The sequence below is a fragment of the Musca autumnalis genome, unplaced genomic scaffold (assembly GCF_047663935.1).
Source record: "Musca autumnalis isolate F117 unplaced genomic scaffold, ASM4766393v1 scaffold_4, whole genome shotgun sequence".
NCBI lineage: Eukaryota > Metazoa > Arthropoda > Insecta > Diptera > Muscidae > Musca > Musca autumnalis.
This window is the reverse complement of record NW_027411977.1, coordinates 4,803,434-4,821,099: the sequence shown is the minus strand read 5'-3', so window position 1 is coordinate 4,821,099 and position 17,666 is coordinate 4,803,434. Positions and strand designations below refer to the sequence as shown.

The following is a 17,666-nucleotide window of genomic DNA, read 5'->3' as shown; positions in this document are numbered from 1 at the left end:
TGAAATCATGCCATCTCATGGGACATAAAATTTTGCTGGGTTATTATATACACACCTGCTCCAAATAATAGATACACCTTGTATATTTTTGTTCAAAGTTCAATAGAACGATAATAAAAGTATAACAATCAACAACTATGGCATTTACATGGGGAGGTGTGATAAAAATACTTCTAGATAATATATCGAACTGAAATTTGTATCAATGACCAGTGACCCAAAAACACTCTAAAAAAATATTCCAGTGCTAGGTGCAAGTTTTCGCGTGATTCCCATGTCAGAAACCATCCTGTATTGAAGTATTTTACTGTTACAAGCACACTGTTCAACCGAATTTGCTGTAATCCAGTATCAGGAGTTCTTATTACATAGTAAACCCTATACTTACAATTCTCTGCAGATTTTTTTTACGCAAAGGAAGACTATATACAAAATTTTGTCTATTTCAGTTGGATAATACGGTAATGGGATGTTTGTGGAACAATTATTATATACGTTCTAGGAGGTCTATATCAAATCTGGATCTGCACCGAGTATTGTCTACAGGAATATTTTAATCCTCTCACGTAGACTAAATACAACATTTCAGGCATTTCGATGGGAAAATGAAGCTAAAACATTTAAAATACCAAAAATCCTGAGGTACTGTTCCATGGGGGCTACATCAAAACATGGACTTGCACCAAAAATTTTCAGGGGGGTTTTCACTAGAAAAATCATCATTTCAAAAACTGAAAAACCAAATGATAATTCCCTTCGTAGGGATTAAATCATGATATTGGTAGCGATCAGTAAATTTTGCAGGCTGTCAGTGCGTTTTGTAAACATTACTCTCTGCATAGAAAGTAATGATGAAGTTAAGCCAATGGGGGAATACTCCAGACTTAAGCAGTTTAAGGAAATGTTGTAAATACCAGAAACCAAATTGTCTGAAATGAGACATTCTATTGAAATGAGTCATTCTATTGTTGTGCATTGGATCGTAATGAGCAAAAAAACCAATAAACCATATATGGTAACATGGGGCGCCTTCGCCACGTTTTTTTCAAAATGTTCTCATATCGACATCATTAAAGTTTTTCCAAATATTATTTTTGGTAATAATATTAGCATGTCTTGACTATAAGTTTTGATATATAAATGATTATAATTTTGTTTTTAAAATATTATTTTTGAGAATTTACAAAATGTCTAAAAAGTGGCGAAGCCTCCCCACCCATGGGGTAGCTTCGCCATCGACATAGGACATATATCAACGGACTCTAAAACTGGCATTTACCATACTTCCTCCCCAAATATCAACATTATGCATAAAAATAACATGTTTTCTATTTAATAATCAAAAATGATTCTAAAATTTACAAAAAGAAACATATTCTAGCCGTTAATTGAAGTAGGTACCTTGAATTTAGGCATAAAAATGAAATTTTTCCAAATTATATAGGTTTAGCACAATATTTGATTTCAACTTCACATTATAGCGTGGTATATCAATAGCATAAATAATTTAAGTTAAATCTGATACATTTCTCACATTAACCCACAACACACCTATCATGGCGTAGCCGCCCCACCCCCTACATAGTTCATAATATGAATATATTGACATTTATAATTACTTTTATCACGCAAATTATTTGGATTTATATTCTTCAGTAGTTGTCTATTAACAGTATAAAATATAATTTTGATATCACAAAAGGTATACAAGATATCATAAAATATACCTACCATGAATATTTTTCGCAATACCTCAAAAACATGAAACTGTGTGCATCAGCCAATTATATATTTGATAGAAATGCCAATTTTTGGGAGATGAAAGATCTTCGTTAAACTCACAATTTTCCCTTTAACGGCATTTCTGTAGCAGTTATAATTATCAAGAAAATCGGTGCTGGCGAAGGCGCCCCAGTGGCGAAGCCGCCCCATGTTACCATATATACGGTGAAAATAAAGCCTCCCGTTTTTGACCTGAAGTTTTTTATCCACGTTTTTCGATATTTTGGCATATTACTGCTAAATCATTGAGATTTTTGATAGAATACTAAGATGAAAATTGTATCCAAGACAATAATTAACCCTCCCAGTCCATTTGTCGAATATATTCGACATTTAGCAATGTTTTTACATGGGCAGAAATTATTTTTGACACTGAAAGGGTTAAGAACTCTCTAGAACTACGCAAAAGCATTGGAACACTCCTTCAGGCAGTTTTGCGTTGAGACAGTGCAAATTTTTCGAAAAATGTCGATAAATGACACTGTGCAACAAAAGTTGACCAGAAGAATATTCAATAGTTTTGATGCAAAAATTCTTTCGTGTTGGGGTTCATGGACAACGAAAATAACGTTGATTCATTTGGGTCACTTCGTTTTTTCTTTTATACCGGTAAATGTAGTTTCTAAGATTTTCAAGTTTAAACGGGGACAACTTCTTTTTTTCACAACGGATTTCTATTGATCGTTTTTGTTTTTAAAGGGGTTGAATATCTTACGAACAAGTTATTATTTTTTAGATCAGTTGTAGTGACCCACCGACACCGAGATTTTACATTTTCACTATCTCCCCTTATTATAATGGTAACAAGTGAGCAAAGGCTATAGTCGGGACGAGGCCGACCATGTGATACCCTACACCACTACCCCTGTACATAAGCACTGGTAAACATTTCTTCTAGGGAATATAATCCGACTACCATCAAACATAATATGCCTCTTTCTCTCTGGGACCCCCATAAGCCACCAAAATTTCGTGACCTCCCATAAAAATTACGATCTGTAGCGTGATTGCAAAAAATGGAAGAATTAGATGCATTACCTACTATTGTGGTGTCTCCCTTGTTTGACCACCTACGACAACCTAGGTTACATCCTTGCCAAGGTGATATTTCTAATTTCTCTAGTTTTGCTTTTGATATACCCCATATAGAATCGGAGATATTCGCTTTGAAATAAAACGTTGACTTTTTCTTCACATAAGTTTTTTGCTTATTCCTACTCCTGACTATTGTCCGGCTATCACCAAACTTAAACTGACGATCCGATCCAAATTGCGACCTGTAGCGTGATTAAAAAAAATAGGAAAATGGGATGCATTACCGACTATTGCGATATCTCTGTTGTATGACCACCTACGACAACCTACTTTACATCGTTGTAAAGGTGATATTTTGCTTTTGATATACCTCTTAAAGAAACAGAGATTTTGGCTTTGAAATAAAACGTTGACCTTTTCTCCAAATAAGTTTTTGTCCATTCCAACCCCTGAATATTATCCGACTATAATCAAAATCAATAGGCTTCTCCTCTGTGGGATCCCCATTAACCCCCAAAATTTCGTGACGACCCGATCAAAACTGCGACTTGTAGCGCAATTTCGAAAAAAAGCTCCCCAACCAAAGCTGTGATACTCGTCATTATCAGCCCAATCATAAACATCATCTCACCGTGACTCTCTCCTCCTCCCTTATTATAAACATCATAAGGGAGAACAAAACGCATGTTCGTGAGAAAAGTAGCTATCATAAATGTCAAAAAAGTGAGAATGTGAGGCAATTTTCTCTCATTACAGAATTCAAGGTGAGTTGAACAAAAAAATGTAAATATGGAAATTTTTTATAGAAAAAAAATAGACGAAAACGAATATTTTGCATTTGTTATGATAATTAATTGCATTTATTTGTGTTTTACGTTGAAAGTAACAAATAAAAAACAATTAGAAATTCTTTTGGCAACTGTACATATTCATCCCTGTTTTAATGAAGCAAGGAGGACCTCAATCGGGTTTGGCGTAATTTGGAGGCGGAGTTGAAGTTGGCCAATATTTTTCAGATATGGGAAGCGGTTCAGAATCATAGGATGGCAACAAGAATGGGAGAGGACCCAATCAGATCGCAAAAATGAAAAGTTGGGTTGTATTAGCGACTATTGCGATATCTTCGTTCTTTGACCACCTACGACAACCTACTGTACATCGTTGTAAAGGTGATATTTTATACTTTCATTAGCAGGTTTGCTTTTAATATACACCCTATAGATGCGGAGATATTCGCTTTGAAATAAAACTTTGACTTTTTCTCCAAATAAGTTTTTTGCCATTCCGACCCCTGGATATTATCCGACCATCACCAAAATCAATAGGCTTCTTCCCCTCTGGGACCCTCATCAACACCCAAAATTTGGTGACGATCCGATCAAAATTGCGACCTGTAGCGTGATTACAAGGTTTAGATGGACAGACGGACACACTTAGCCATACCGACTCAGCTCGTCGAGACATTAATTTTGGTATATATAAGTATGGGTCTACGACCATTATTTCGTTGCGTTACAATCTTTTTGGCCAAAACCAACTTATAATACCCTCCCCACATAGTGGTGTAGGGTATAATAACGAAAACTTTGTTTGGTTTCTTGATTATAATTTATAATGGGGCGAGTTTCACTAAGAAATCTAAACTTTCACCAATAATCCAAACATCCCTTTGAGGAAGAATTACATCTAGTGTGCCATATTGTCGATGTGTGTAATGAATTTTTTGACTTTCCAATATATGCCGAGTTTTTTATGTCCAGCAGGTGAGCATTTTACATACTTGCTTGTGACCCTTGGAAACGTTGCTTAAATAATTATATCCACAAAAATTAAATTAAATTATCAAACTCTACGTCAATTCGTCCAATTTGTTATTTACTTATGAAATCATTGGCTATATTGAAAGAGAAATGAAGTCGACAAATTACGTTCATTTGGAATTTCAACTTTGTGATTAATAATTTTAAATTTTCCCCAAAGAACAAAATGAATTACAACAACAAAACCCCAAACACAATACATACTTATCTTATCTCTGTTGATAGTTTTTTGCTAATTAATCTTCACATTTCTATAGAAGGTTGGTAGACCAAAATGATTACTTCATGTAACCAGAAAAGTACCCAAGAAAGCAAAAAATAAGAAATGAAGTAACAACAATAACAAAACATGAATTGCATTTATGACATTTTTAATAATTACAGTTTCAAGGTTGTGTATATTTGGGCCTTTCCATATGGGGTATTACACTGAGAGAATGTTCAAAAGAGACAACAGATGTAACGGAACAGCCACTCAAATTTGCCATGGATTTAATTTACTTTTTGGGTGAGTATTAATTACATTTTCCTAATTAATTTTTAATAAACCCTAAAAAACTACTCCTATTAATAATTCCAATAACCATTGGGTGTATAGATGAAAATTGTGGAGATCCTTCTATTACCGTACCAACCACGGATGAGTCCTTAACCATTCATGTTAACTGGGGCGATTCGGATGATGTCACAAATCGTACATACATTTTTATGATTGCCTATGCAGCAGTCAGTGCCTTGTGGATTGTTACCTCATTGTTGGTGATAACAACAATATGTGGTCCGGTTACAACCGTTGTAAAGGCACTCTGTTTTTGGCCATGGTTTTTAGTCATTATTGCTGGAAGTATATTAGATGCAGTGGCGACCGGATATAACATACATGATATTGTACACACAACTGTGAGTAGATGCAGAATATAATATATGGAACAATTACTAAATGTGGTTTTTATTTACATTATACAGACCGTCGAAAACACCTTTGACTACCTACACCTTTCAACTTCAGAAGCAGCCATGGCAATTTTGAAACCATTTACCGCCTACTTTGTAACACCTTCGGTGATAATGACTTGCATTACATCAAGAATTGTGTTGATATGGCTATTGAATATTTTCGGTTCCAGTTTCTGTTTATCTCTTTCAAGTGTTCTTTCAAAGAGGGTAGGTTAAATGAATTCCTTTGTAAAACTAAGATTCTTTAAACATCTCATTGTTTCGATTTTAGAACTCTTCGACCAAGAGCAGCGTAACAAGTGCCAACACAGTCAGCACACTTCCAGTGGCAACACCCCAAGAAAGACAACCTTATCGTGAAGTACAAATTATGGCTGAGGAAATGCAACAACAACAAAGAGCTGTCACACCACAACCACAACGCGAATCTGAATTAATCCGACCAAAGCCATTGATCATACAAAACCCTGCTAGCGTACAAAGACAATCATCTATACCACCTCAAAACAGACCTTATGAACATCAACAATCGCCATCTGCTCCTGTGCCATCACCCATTTACCCATCCGTTAACGAACAAGTGACATATCGCAACACAGAAACACATCCCGATAGATTAAATTATCCACCACAACCACCTCAGTCTCAGCCTCAAGCACAAGCACAAACTCAACCACCACAATTACAGCTGCAGCTGCAACCACCAAAGACTCCCGTACACCATGAACAACTTTCACCAATATCTCCCTTGAATTTGCGTTATTCCATGGCGGGAGATTACTATTCACCTCAGCCCCAACAAAATCAAAGGGTTAGTGAGGAATTAAGAGGTCAATTGCCATGGTCCTACACTAGTATTCCACCGCCAACACCAAAGAAACCACAAATGCAAGTTTATCCCGAAATACCAGAACCTGATTACGGCCATTAATTGAGCTGGAGTATAGATTGTGTGATACAAATTAAATTTGTTTGTTTTCTTTAATTGTTTCATGTTATTTCTTATCCTAGTGAATGCAACACAATACTTTTTTTTAAATAAAATAAATTCCTTTAAAAGTATTTTACAGCTGAGCTAGATGTTGTTTCTGTTTTAAATATTCGGTGACTTCTGCTAAAGCTGTATTCACCTCCAGTTCCTTTGAAATACCATTAACATGAACTTCCACTTTGGGGATTTCTTCACACGATTTCGAACCGACCACAATTATAATAGGATAGCCCATTCTGAAACAAAAGCGGGATCGTTTCATTATGTAAGAGTTAAAGTTTTTATACAATTTTAATATACCTTTTCGATTCCATTAGACGCTTTCCAATTGTCATATATTTCCGATCATCGTGTAGTAGTTCTCTGATACAAATTGTCTGCAGCTGGCACAATAGTTGATCTTCAATTGCATCACCTTGGTTAGCTTCTTTACTACCTTGCTTTGGTCCAATTACACACACATCATAGGGGGCCAATAGAGAAGGCCACTTTAGTTCATTTTCGCTTGACAATACCTCCAAAGATGCTGCTAATACACGACTAATGCCAATACCATAACAACCCATGATCAACGTTTTCGGTTTGCCATCCGTGTGTAGATAAGTCGCATTGAATACTTTTGAATATCGATCACCAAGAAGAAAGGCGTGAGCCACTTCCATTCCCTTAACATGTTTAATATCGGAACTTTTACACTTTAGGCAAGATATATTGTCGTTATTTTCTCCGGTAACTTCAACGTTAAATGCATAATGACAATTTTGACAATGCAATAAATTATCTTCGCCCGCAGAGGAAATATAGTGGTATTCGTGTGATAATTTACCTCCCATCATGCCGGTACATGCTTCAACTAGATATCAAAATAAATATCAAAAAAGATAGATTATGTACAGACACACAGATTTAGTTAAACAATAAATTATAAATAGATTTTACGAGTTCATAAGAATCTTCAGGATAAGCCTAATTTATTTAGAAACCTAGGATAGGTCTGAAATTGTTAAGATTCATCTGTATACCCCAATTGCTCAAAAACGTGCTTCCTCGAAAAAAAAAATTGTTTTAGAACCCAATTATGGCCAAGTATTTATTTAACATGTTCGCGGACGCATTCATTTTCATGGAGACGTAAGAGCTGAAATTCGCAAGCTTTTATGTAGTAACCATGCAAATTGACTGTATTAGTATACATCTCAATGTCACGATGAAAGCTATACAGAAAAATTTGAAAACTGATTTCAATGATATATTATTTTCTTCTGGGAAATGTATAGGCCACAGATATGGTCATCTGAAGTTCCGAAAATTTTTTTGTTAAAGGCCGGCTTCTTAGAAATTTTTTTTAATTTAAAACATATTTTGTCCCCTTGCCCTAGATTTGCTCCTGTCCATAGGAGAAAGTCTTAAATTCGATAGGGGTAGCTAAAGGAAATAAGTTCCCAAGGGTTCATACCTTTTTCAAACGGCACCTCTAATTGCTTAAAAAGTTTTGCATAAGCATCATTAACCGCCTCATATGTTTCACGAGCTTCATCTTCAGTACGATCGAAAGTGTACATGTCCTTCATGAGGAATTCTTTTGCTCTCATTAAACCAAAACGAGCTTTTAATTCATCACGAAACTTTGGTCCAATTTGATATAAGCGCAAAGGCAATTGTCTATATGAGATGGGAGCGGTAGATGCCAACATTGAGGTAATTGCTTCTTCGTGGGTCTAAAAATGAAAACAACTAATTAAATTAGTTATCTAATATTCAATTACAACTCCATTACCGGGCTCAATAGGAACGATTTATCATGGCGATCTCGTAACATAAAGAATTCTGTAATATCACCTTTCAGACGTCCGGATTTTTTCCACAACGCTGAAGAAGTTAACACTGGCAAAGAACATTTTTGTCCACCCACCGAGAACATGGCTTCATTCACTAATTGGCACAATTTATCCAATGAACGTTGGGCGATTGGCATAATTTGGAATGTGCCATTTGTTGCCGGTTTCAGTAGACCCAGGTCGGTCATTAACTACAAAACCAATATAAATGTGAATGAAACTTATGATAATAATATTCATATGTGATCTTAAATACCTTTTGACTTTTGGACACGGCATCCACAGGCTTTGTAACCGCATTTTTTGGTGTCACTAGCACTGGCCAATATAAACGAGAAACTTTTTGCATCCTAGAAATCAAAGATTATGTCAACAGCCCATAACAGAATCAGCTGAAATTTTTAACATACATATTTGGTACAGTGAGGGACTAAAGTTTACATACACCCTATAAATATCGAGTTTTAAGATAAGAATTCATCTTTATGAAATTCCAAAAACACAGATTTATTTCTTCTTCTCAGTATTTAACAAAATGATATGGACAATAGTTAACATCCCAAGGAAACATGTGTATTACGGTACAATTTATACAAATAGAAAAGTTATATATTTTATGGTTTTGGGCAATGTGTACGTTATACCCAAATACATTATGACCGAAATCCATTTGGTTTATTAAATCCTGTTATATATAAACGTACTATTACAAACATTATTTGGAGATTCTTAAAACTATATGTATTATTTTAATAATAATAAAAGGATTCAACTCGTGTTTTTTCAATAATATGGAGTACAATATTTAATGATTAAAATGAGAGATACCACGCTTGCCATTGCGTTAAAATTACAGGGAGAGAAAACTCTAATAATTATACTTATAACTAGAACTAATCCTTATAACTAGAACTAAATAAAAAGTTAAGTAAAGAAAAAACAAACGTTTAATAGCGAATCAACCCATATGAGAACTACCTAGGTTTTTGTATAAAAAGAATGCATGTGTCCTACTTTTTTCACCACATACGTTTTGGGAATACGGAAGTATTTAGGCATGACTCTAATGCCTTGTTCAGACTGATGGTGTTTCGCTCTCTATTCGTTGTTCGACCCCAAATTACGATGTAATTATTTCATTTCCCATACAAAATATTTAGAACGAATAACGTTTTGTGTACATTGTTCAATTTAAATTACTCTCAGAACGACGATAAAATATGTCCCATCTCTAACAAATGAGAGAATTTATAGAAAAAAATTAATTATGACAGGAAAAATACAAAATTTAAAAATTTATTAAAAACCCAAACATTTTTAGAAAAACTGCAAAATATGGTTTAATACGGTTTAACGACTAGTATATATTCAAATCATAGCAAATTCTGTCTTCTCTTTCATTGCACTTGCATTTCCTGTCCATCGTTTCAAATTCGCGTACAAATTTAGAAACAAAAATCAAATGCCTGCCGGAAAGTCTGTATACCAAAAAGTTATTTTGGCAGGTCTCTCTCTCGTTAATTTTTAAAATAGAAAAATTTGACAATATACTGAAAACACCAAAATTGTGAAAAAATAGAAAACATGAATGAAACTAATATAATTTAATATTAAATAGATATCTGAAAGGACAAATATTTTTATTCAGTTCATATCAATTAACTTTATTCGTCTTTTGGCTGAAACTTTCTTTAAAATCAGTAAACAAAAACTATGAAAATATGAATCGTGTTGTTATGAATTGTGTACCATGTCGTATGAACTGGTTAATTCGTGTACGTAATTATGAGAACGAACGACGTTATTCAAATGTTCGTATGAACATGGCATAAAAAGAAGTAAAATGATTAGTTACCCTAAAACCAGATTTATAAGGTGTATGTAAACGTTAGTCCCTCACTGTGTGTAAATTCATCATAACAAAAACAGCTGATACATGACAGTCACAAAAATGCACTAAGCGTCATTTCACTACGTTCAATCAGAAGAAGAAGAAGCACCGGCAAAATAAACTTCGCCGGCTACTAGAAAGATAAATTAGTAATTAGTATTGACAATCGTATTTTAGGATAAAAAAACCTAAAAATCGAGCATTAAAATGTATCAGGATTTATATAAACGCAATATAGACAAGGGTGAAAGACAAGAAATTCGTCGCCAAAAGTTGTTACAGGAACAAAAACTCAAACGTTTGGAACACCAAGATGAGCAACGAGAACTGCGCGAAGTACACAAACCGAATAGACGAAAATATAAACAGCTAACTTTTCAAGACATTTATGGTTCAGATTTGGCTCCCATGTTGTCTGAATGGATGCGAGAAAAGCCAGAATGTTTAGATGATTGGTTTTTAGTGCCTTGTCCCAAAGGTCAGCGTTGTTTGGTGGTATCTTCGAGAGGAAAAACCACAATGTTTAGCAAAGCGGGTCGTTTTCGCATGTCGTTCAAGTCGTATTTGCCTGGCGGTGGAGCATCGATGAAAAGCACAAGTGGTTTTTCTATTTTGGACTGCATTTATAATGCCGACAATGACACTTTTTATGTGTTGGACATTCTATGGTATGGCAAGCAATGCTTCCTAGACTGTGAAGCACAATTTCGTTTCTTTTGGCTCAAATCCAAATTTGAGGAATTCGAAGATGAAGCTGACGAAAGGGGTAGCAATGTGGAGAATTTTAAAAAGTTTAGTCTGTTGAATAGTTGCGATATTGCCAATGATGTCCTGACGGCCCAAACTTTACAGACATTTCCCTTGTGGCCGGACAATATACCAGAACTGGATGGCTTCCTATTTTATCACAAGGATGCGAGTTATACTTGCGGGCCAACACCTTTAGTGTGCTGGCTTTTTCCCTTTATGATACAAGACGTTTTGCAAATGTCAGTTAATAGTTCGTATGTACCACCACCCAATTACTCCTCTCCCTGGCTTTATATGGAAGAGTTTGATAAAGATTTGGCGCGCAAACGGCAAAAGAGGAAAACAAAACAAATGGATTGTTATATTGACACAGATACTGCTTCCACCGACATGGATAGTTTACAAGAAAAGGAGGTGGAAGGATCAAACGAAAACGAGGCAACAGAAGAAATTGTGATGGACGAAAAAGAATGTGACTCTTTGGAGCGCATAATGAATGCTGAGCGTTTATTAGAATTGGAGGGAATTTCAGAGATGTGAATGAATTTTGACTGAGGGGGAGTTTTGTGTATCGGGCATGCGCAGTAAATTTCATGTCCTTGCAAGCCTGGTTATGCCATGTTGATGTTACAGACACAGTGAAAATTAGAATTAAAACCTATCTACAGACATGCAAAATTTTTGCAAACTAAATTAATTCAATAAAATAAAATACATCAGAGAAAAAGGAAAAGATTGTATATTTTAAGTTCTTAAATCATGGTTATTCAACGTGGTTGGAAAATATTAAGTGATGCTGGTTCTACTTCGGCTTCCTCTACTGAGGCAAACCGTTCCCCTACTGGTTTAAACTCATCTTCTGATGACTCCAATTGCTCCAATCAGACAACTCACTCTATGGTGACCAGTGCCAGCCCTGTTTCAAATCATCACAAACTGGAAACAACAACAAGTTTAAATACCAATTCCAACACCACTAACAATACAAATAATAGCGATACAATGGTAAGTGAATCTCGATATATGTTGACCTTGTTTCCATAGCTAATTCAGTGATGATGTTTTTGTCTAGAAATATGTTACCACTCCCCAAATGGCTGAAATGACTTTGCAAAAGATACGCCAACGATTTTCCAGCACAACACTTATGACCAGTTCCTCAGCTGAATCGGGTATGAGGTCATTGGAATTGGTACGTATTGCTGTACAAAGTGCTTTTGATAAGGAAATTGATGAATTGGTAAAGCGTTACATTGAGGTAAGGGATTGCTCATATTGAAACGTCTCTTTAGAATAGCGGTTGGTATTCGCATACTTTTTTCTTTCAGACCTACTTCAAGCCAGCCTTTAATAATATCAAGGAAAATCTAGGTCAAGGTGCCATTAACGAAGATGCTGTAAGATATAAATGCCCAATCATTGATCCAAACACTAATCCTATGTTTTATTTCTTAGTTGCAAAAAATGTGTTGTGCTTTGTTGGAGAATTCAAAGACCCAATATAAAACAACATTTCGATACAAGTCTCAATCATCCACCACCATTCCAATTAGCAGCACACTTTCTACAGTTTCCAATGGCCAGGAAAATAATACAATACGTATGGCTTTGAAACGGCCAGCCCCTACCAAGCCCACAACAGCTACAGTTATAGAAATACAGAAGCGTTTCTTTCCCGATAATATGCTTATTAGGACAGCAAACCCATCCCAGCCACAAAATTCAACACAAATTTTACCTGTAGTTGGTACTTTAATCCAGAGTCAATCTACCGCTTTTGTTCAACAATCGCCCCAAATGCAGCAACCGCAGCCACTCCAGCAATTACAAAAAATACCTCCCAATATTGTAGGCCCACAGCCTAGGAGACAAATATTTTGGAATACGGCACATATATCAACAACCACTAAATTTGTTCTGGATGTTCAGGCTAATCAGGCATTTGGTTTTGGAACCGAAGGCAAAGAACGACGCTTAGCTAGTAAACATCCAGAGTTAATACGTTATTTGCCAGACAATGAAGATCGTGATTGGTTAGTTACGCAACAAATTATACCACAACCGAATCGAAATTCTCGTTTCCTTTTTCTGATATATGACGAAGTGTGTCGCCTATATCAAACACATGAGGTGTACAAAAATAAAACATCTATAGATCTATCGGTGATGATGACATTCACGGTTCCGGATTTTATGATACAGAAAATGAAAATATTCTTTGTTGATTTGAATATAAAAAGTCGTGGTCTTATCACCAATTCATATTCCATAGGAAATGGACTTAATCCATCTTCAGCACAAAGCAATAGTCACTTACGCAATGCCTTGCTTTTGGGGACTTCGCAAGGTTCAACCACTGTACCAGCTGTTTCGTCGCCATCGTCGACAGCTGTCGCAACGTCAAGCAACTCAGATGTAACATCAAATCTTCATATGGGTCAGACACCTTCTACTTCTTCACCATCTTCGAATATTAGCTCTACGGAAGGGTTGCTTCATCAGCCGCAATTACAGCAACCAAAGAGCAAGTCCAGTAATTTGAGTTCTTCTCATGCTACCTTGACTGCTCTACTAAATAATTCATCATCATCGACAACAACACCGTCTACAAGCGACAAATCATCAAATAATTCTGCAAATCTTTCCCCTTCAACTTTGGCGTCATCAGCACCGACTTTGTTAAATAAATTGAGAAAATAAAAGCTATGTACATACACATGTCTATTCAAAGATATGTCTTTTTATTATCTGCACTATTGGTTGTTGATTAGTTTCCTAGTTGTTAGAGGGAATAAGTGATAAAACTACCATGGAATGTACTGATTATAAATAACCGAAATTTATCATCGAATGAAAGTTGAAAAAATATGATTCAATTTTTTGTAGTCTATTTAGGCGACCATTGGATTATGCGATGCCATTTCATAAACTGGTCAAATCTTATAAATACCTAATTTAAATCTGACAGATCTAAAATAAATCTGAATCTCCTTAAGATTTGTTCTGCAGTGGGAAACAAAAAATGCCAATTGATAAAATACTTTTAAAAGAGATCAAATCGGGTAGCCAGATATGGGCAAAACACAAAAAACTACCATTGTTGTCAATATTTTGCACGTAGTTTTACTACTAGCAAAAATCCAAAATGTTGTATTACGCCTAGGACATTAGATAACGTTTCAAACATGTTCCATTATATAAATAAAAATACAGCATTGTATACCTTGTTAGTATTGAGTGTTCAAACATGATAGTGAAATAACCTTGTTAAAAGATATCTCGCAAAACTGTTCCTCGTATCATGAAATTTCCTTTAAAGCGACTATTCTGATAGAATATCGAACAGTTGAAAATGTTACGGAAACAAGCACGCACGAAAGAGTCGATTAAAGTATGTTTTGGCATTGTTTGTGCTATGATTTTGGTTGCTTACTACTGTTCGTATTCCGGTGTTCTACGAAAAGGAAAACGGGAAAAATCTTTACCAGTTTTTGACAAGAACCTACAACTGCCCGAGGATTATTTAGTTTGGAATGAAAACTGTCATATCCCTTCCATGGATCCCTTTGCAATGCATTATATGAAGAATTATGAAAAAGAAACTGGTCCAGTTTGTTCAACCAAGGAGCCATTGGTCACAAAATCATTCAATAAATCAACTGAATTATATTCACTTCAATTGCATATGGAACGTAAGAATATCTATTTGAATGGCACAGATCATGACGACGATATAACATGTTGCTACCGACAGGTATTGAGAAGGGGTGATAAACGATTTAAGTAGGTAATCACCAATTTCGCAACTCGAGCAAATGGATTTATTTATCAATGTTTCCGATTTCCTAAAAATTCAGCTTATTGGAATGCAAAGAGTTTGGTCATTATTTCACAGTTCCTGATCATATCGATTACATGCTAATAAATTGTGTGACAACAATAAACAAAACCCTTGTGTATGAGGATGGCTTCACATTTATTCAGAATCGTAAATCTGTTAATGAAAAACTGCACGAAAACATTCCTGAATATAGACCATTTGGCATATTGATGATCGGCATAGACTCCTTGTCGCAATTTAATGTTCGTCGTGTAATGCCAAAAACATATAATTTCATGAATAAGGATAGGTGGTTCGAATTATCCGGATACAATAAGGTAAGTGAAGTCGTTAAGAGAAAATTTAATCTTTTTTAAATGAGTATATTTCCGGGGTAATTCACTAACCACCATTTGCAGGTCCAGATAAAGTAATCTGTTTAAAAATTCATCAAAATATGATACAGGGATACGAGGTTGTAAAACAAATCATAACCCTAATGTGCATATAATGGGGGTTATTATGAACGGCAATTCCCCGTGATTTTTTTCACTTTCTCCCTTCAGTTGCAACGGCGGAAAAACAAAACTCACGGGGAAATTTCATTCATGCCCAGCAAAATTTATTTGAAGTTGTTCTATGTGAAGTAGTGATTGAATAGCATTTTTAGAAGCAGTCCACGCAGAGTCATGAAAAATGCAATCCGTTCTTCATATTTTGAGAATGTCCGATTTGAATCCATTTCATAAAATTTTCACATTTTAGCAATGCTTACATTTCTAATAACTTTTTGCAAATAAAATTCTTAACAACGCAATAAACAATTTATTTTATGGCACTTTAATTACTCAGCAAAATATTTGTATCCAAAAAGATAATCATAGGTGCAAGGAATATCAGACTGCATATTTGTTTGTAGCCAAAAAAAGTAGTTGAATCATGAGTGCAAGTGACTACGTCTAGGATGCTATCAATTTTAGATGTTTATCACCTATTTTGCATGACTCTATGCAAGAAGGGTTTGAGGATGTTTTTGGGTATTTTTGAGCAATAAAAGCTAACCTTCTAGAATAAAGGTACTTGATTTTTATTTGCACTCAGTCGCTTTTTAAAATGATTTATTTGAAATATTTCATTATTTTATATTCATTATATTTTAATTCCATTAAGATTATCGAACTATTATCATACTACTATTTTTTCAAACAAAACATGAGTTTGGTAGTAATTTGAACGAAAGAGGCCATAAATGTTAATTAGAAGGTACCACAACTCTTTTAAATACTTTTTCCAAATGGCGCTTCGGTCTCAAATCAGTGAAAATCCTCGCTTAATAGATGTTAACTTCTCCCATATCCTCAAAATGCTTGCTTGCGAATCAAATTTTAAATGAATCGAAAAATCAATTCAAAATACATTCCATGGAATGTATATTTATTCACTACAAAGAACTAACACAAAATGTGTACTTAAGAAGCAAATTAGACAGTATCCTCACTGCACCATGCCCTTGTAAAAATCACGACTTCTTTCACGTGAAAAGATGTAGTCTGAAATCACTTGCACTCATGATTCAACTACTTCTTTGGCTACAAACATTTTGCTGGGTGATAACCCCCTATGTGTAATATAACCTTTAGAATGTTTGGCTATACTCAGTGGAGATATTGGCTGCCTTCCGTATTGTCAGTTGCTTTGTATTCGTGCATGAAACCAGGAGCTCTCTTAAATCGAGTTCCATACCAGAGTAATTTTATGAAATTGCAGAAATGGGGAAATCGATTTAAGAACCCCTAGTTTCATGCACGAATACAAAGCTACTGACAATACGGAAGTCGGTCATTAGAATCATTCTAGTAGAGAATGTCCAAGTTTACATTAGGCGATTTTCCTTGCGGCAATTGTCAGTTTGTAGGTGAGAGAGGGTGTTGAGAGGCAAAGGGTTACCATTTGCCTCACCCCTCTGTCCTTCAAACTGACAATTGCCTCAAGGAAAATTGCCTAATGTAAATATGGACAATGTTAACAACTACATATATCTTTTGATTTAGCATTTTTTTGATGTGAAAAAATTAGAGCTATTATTACATGTGTTCTTTTACTATCTGATGGATTTGAAAATGCAAAATAAACCAATTTGGAGGCATTAAAAATATATTCTTTACATTGATAGTTAATTCCAAGAAGCTCCTCCTTGTAATTCAATCATCACTTTTAACTTTAAGTTAACCGCAACGCTATAAATCTGTTCGGTAAATTCAAACTATAACAAAAGAATACTTATACAGGTATGTGATGGAAATCGATTTCGATCGCAAAACGAGTCAAAAACGACTGTAGGTGTGATGCATGCACATTTTCCGATTTCGAATTGTTTTCGATATCGGTTTCATATTCCATTGTGTTCTATGGAAAACTTGATCAAAACAACGTGTGCTGCAATCCGATAATCGTTTATTTTTCTCGTTTTGGAAACGGTCATATTTTTGTGGTCGATTTATAAACGATGTAATGAATTTTGAGATTTTTTAGAAAAAAAAAAGATTGAAATGTAGGCACGCATTTATTTATTTTTTGGTATTTGTTTGTAACGAAGATATATGATATTTCGATAAAAAACCAAAATCAAAAATATACTTTTAACATGTTTGTTTTCTCCAAATTGGTGAAGACACCCGCTTAATGTTGTTTGCACTGTTTGCAGTTCTCATGTAATATTACGAGCATTTCCACACTAAACTTCCAAGTCCAATAAAAACACAAATTTATTTTATTTCTTTCG

General features: G+C 35.0%; 4 protein-coding genes across 21 annotated transcripts in view; 3 read left to right on the top strand and 1 right to left on the bottom strand.

Moving 5' to 3' along the window:
* LOC141402279 (uncharacterized) overlaps positions 1 to 6,668 on the top strand; it is a 36,258-nt gene extending 29,590 nt beyond the window's left edge. For all 18 annotated transcript variants that reach the window (XM_073983198.1, XM_073983197.1, XM_073983184.1 and 15 more), the window contains 4 exons: positions 5,022 to 5,145; positions 5,236 to 5,537; positions 5,604 to 5,801; positions 5,866 to 6,668. In XM_073983198.1, coding sequence (XP_073839299.1) covers positions 5,022 to 5,145; positions 5,236 to 5,537; positions 5,604 to 5,801; positions 5,866 to 6,525 — 1,284 coding nt within the window. In that variant the 3' untranslated portion in view covers positions 6,526 to 6,668. The remainder of the gene's footprint in view (positions 1 to 5,021; positions 5,146 to 5,235; positions 5,538 to 5,603; positions 5,802 to 5,865) is intronic.
* Positions 6,541 to 8,815, bottom strand: ProRS-m (prolyl-tRNA synthetase 2-like protein, mitochondrial). Its single transcript, XM_073983202.1, has 5 exons — positions 8,680 to 8,815; positions 8,363 to 8,614; positions 8,042 to 8,303; positions 6,886 to 7,438; positions 6,541 to 6,821 (listed from the first exon to the last, which is right to left on the bottom strand). Exons 1-5 carry the CDS (start codon positions 8,770 to 8,772, stop codon positions 6,659 to 6,661), a joined length of 1,323 nt encoding a protein of 440 aa, XP_073839303.1. The 5' UTR covers positions 8,773 to 8,815; the 3' UTR covers positions 6,541 to 6,658.
* A 1,606-nt stretch (positions 8,816 to 10,421) lies between these two features.
* Positions 10,422 to 13,794, top strand: LOC141402278 (uncharacterized). The gene is made up of 4 exons (XM_073983181.1): positions 10,422 to 12,069; positions 12,137 to 12,322; positions 12,393 to 12,461; positions 12,520 to 13,794. Exons 1-4 carry the CDS (start codon positions 11,824 to 11,826, stop codon positions 13,762 to 13,764), a joined length of 1,746 nt encoding a protein of 581 aa, XP_073839282.1. The 5' UTR covers positions 10,422 to 11,823; the 3' UTR covers positions 13,765 to 13,794.
* Positions 10,522 to 11,776, top strand: Snup (snurportin-1). Its single transcript, XM_073983205.1, has one exon. It carries the CDS (start codon positions 10,522 to 10,524, stop codon positions 11,602 to 11,604), a length of 1,083 nt encoding a protein of 360 aa, XP_073839306.1. The 3' UTR covers positions 11,605 to 11,776.
* Positions 13,795 to 17,666: the final 3,872 nt, after the last annotated feature.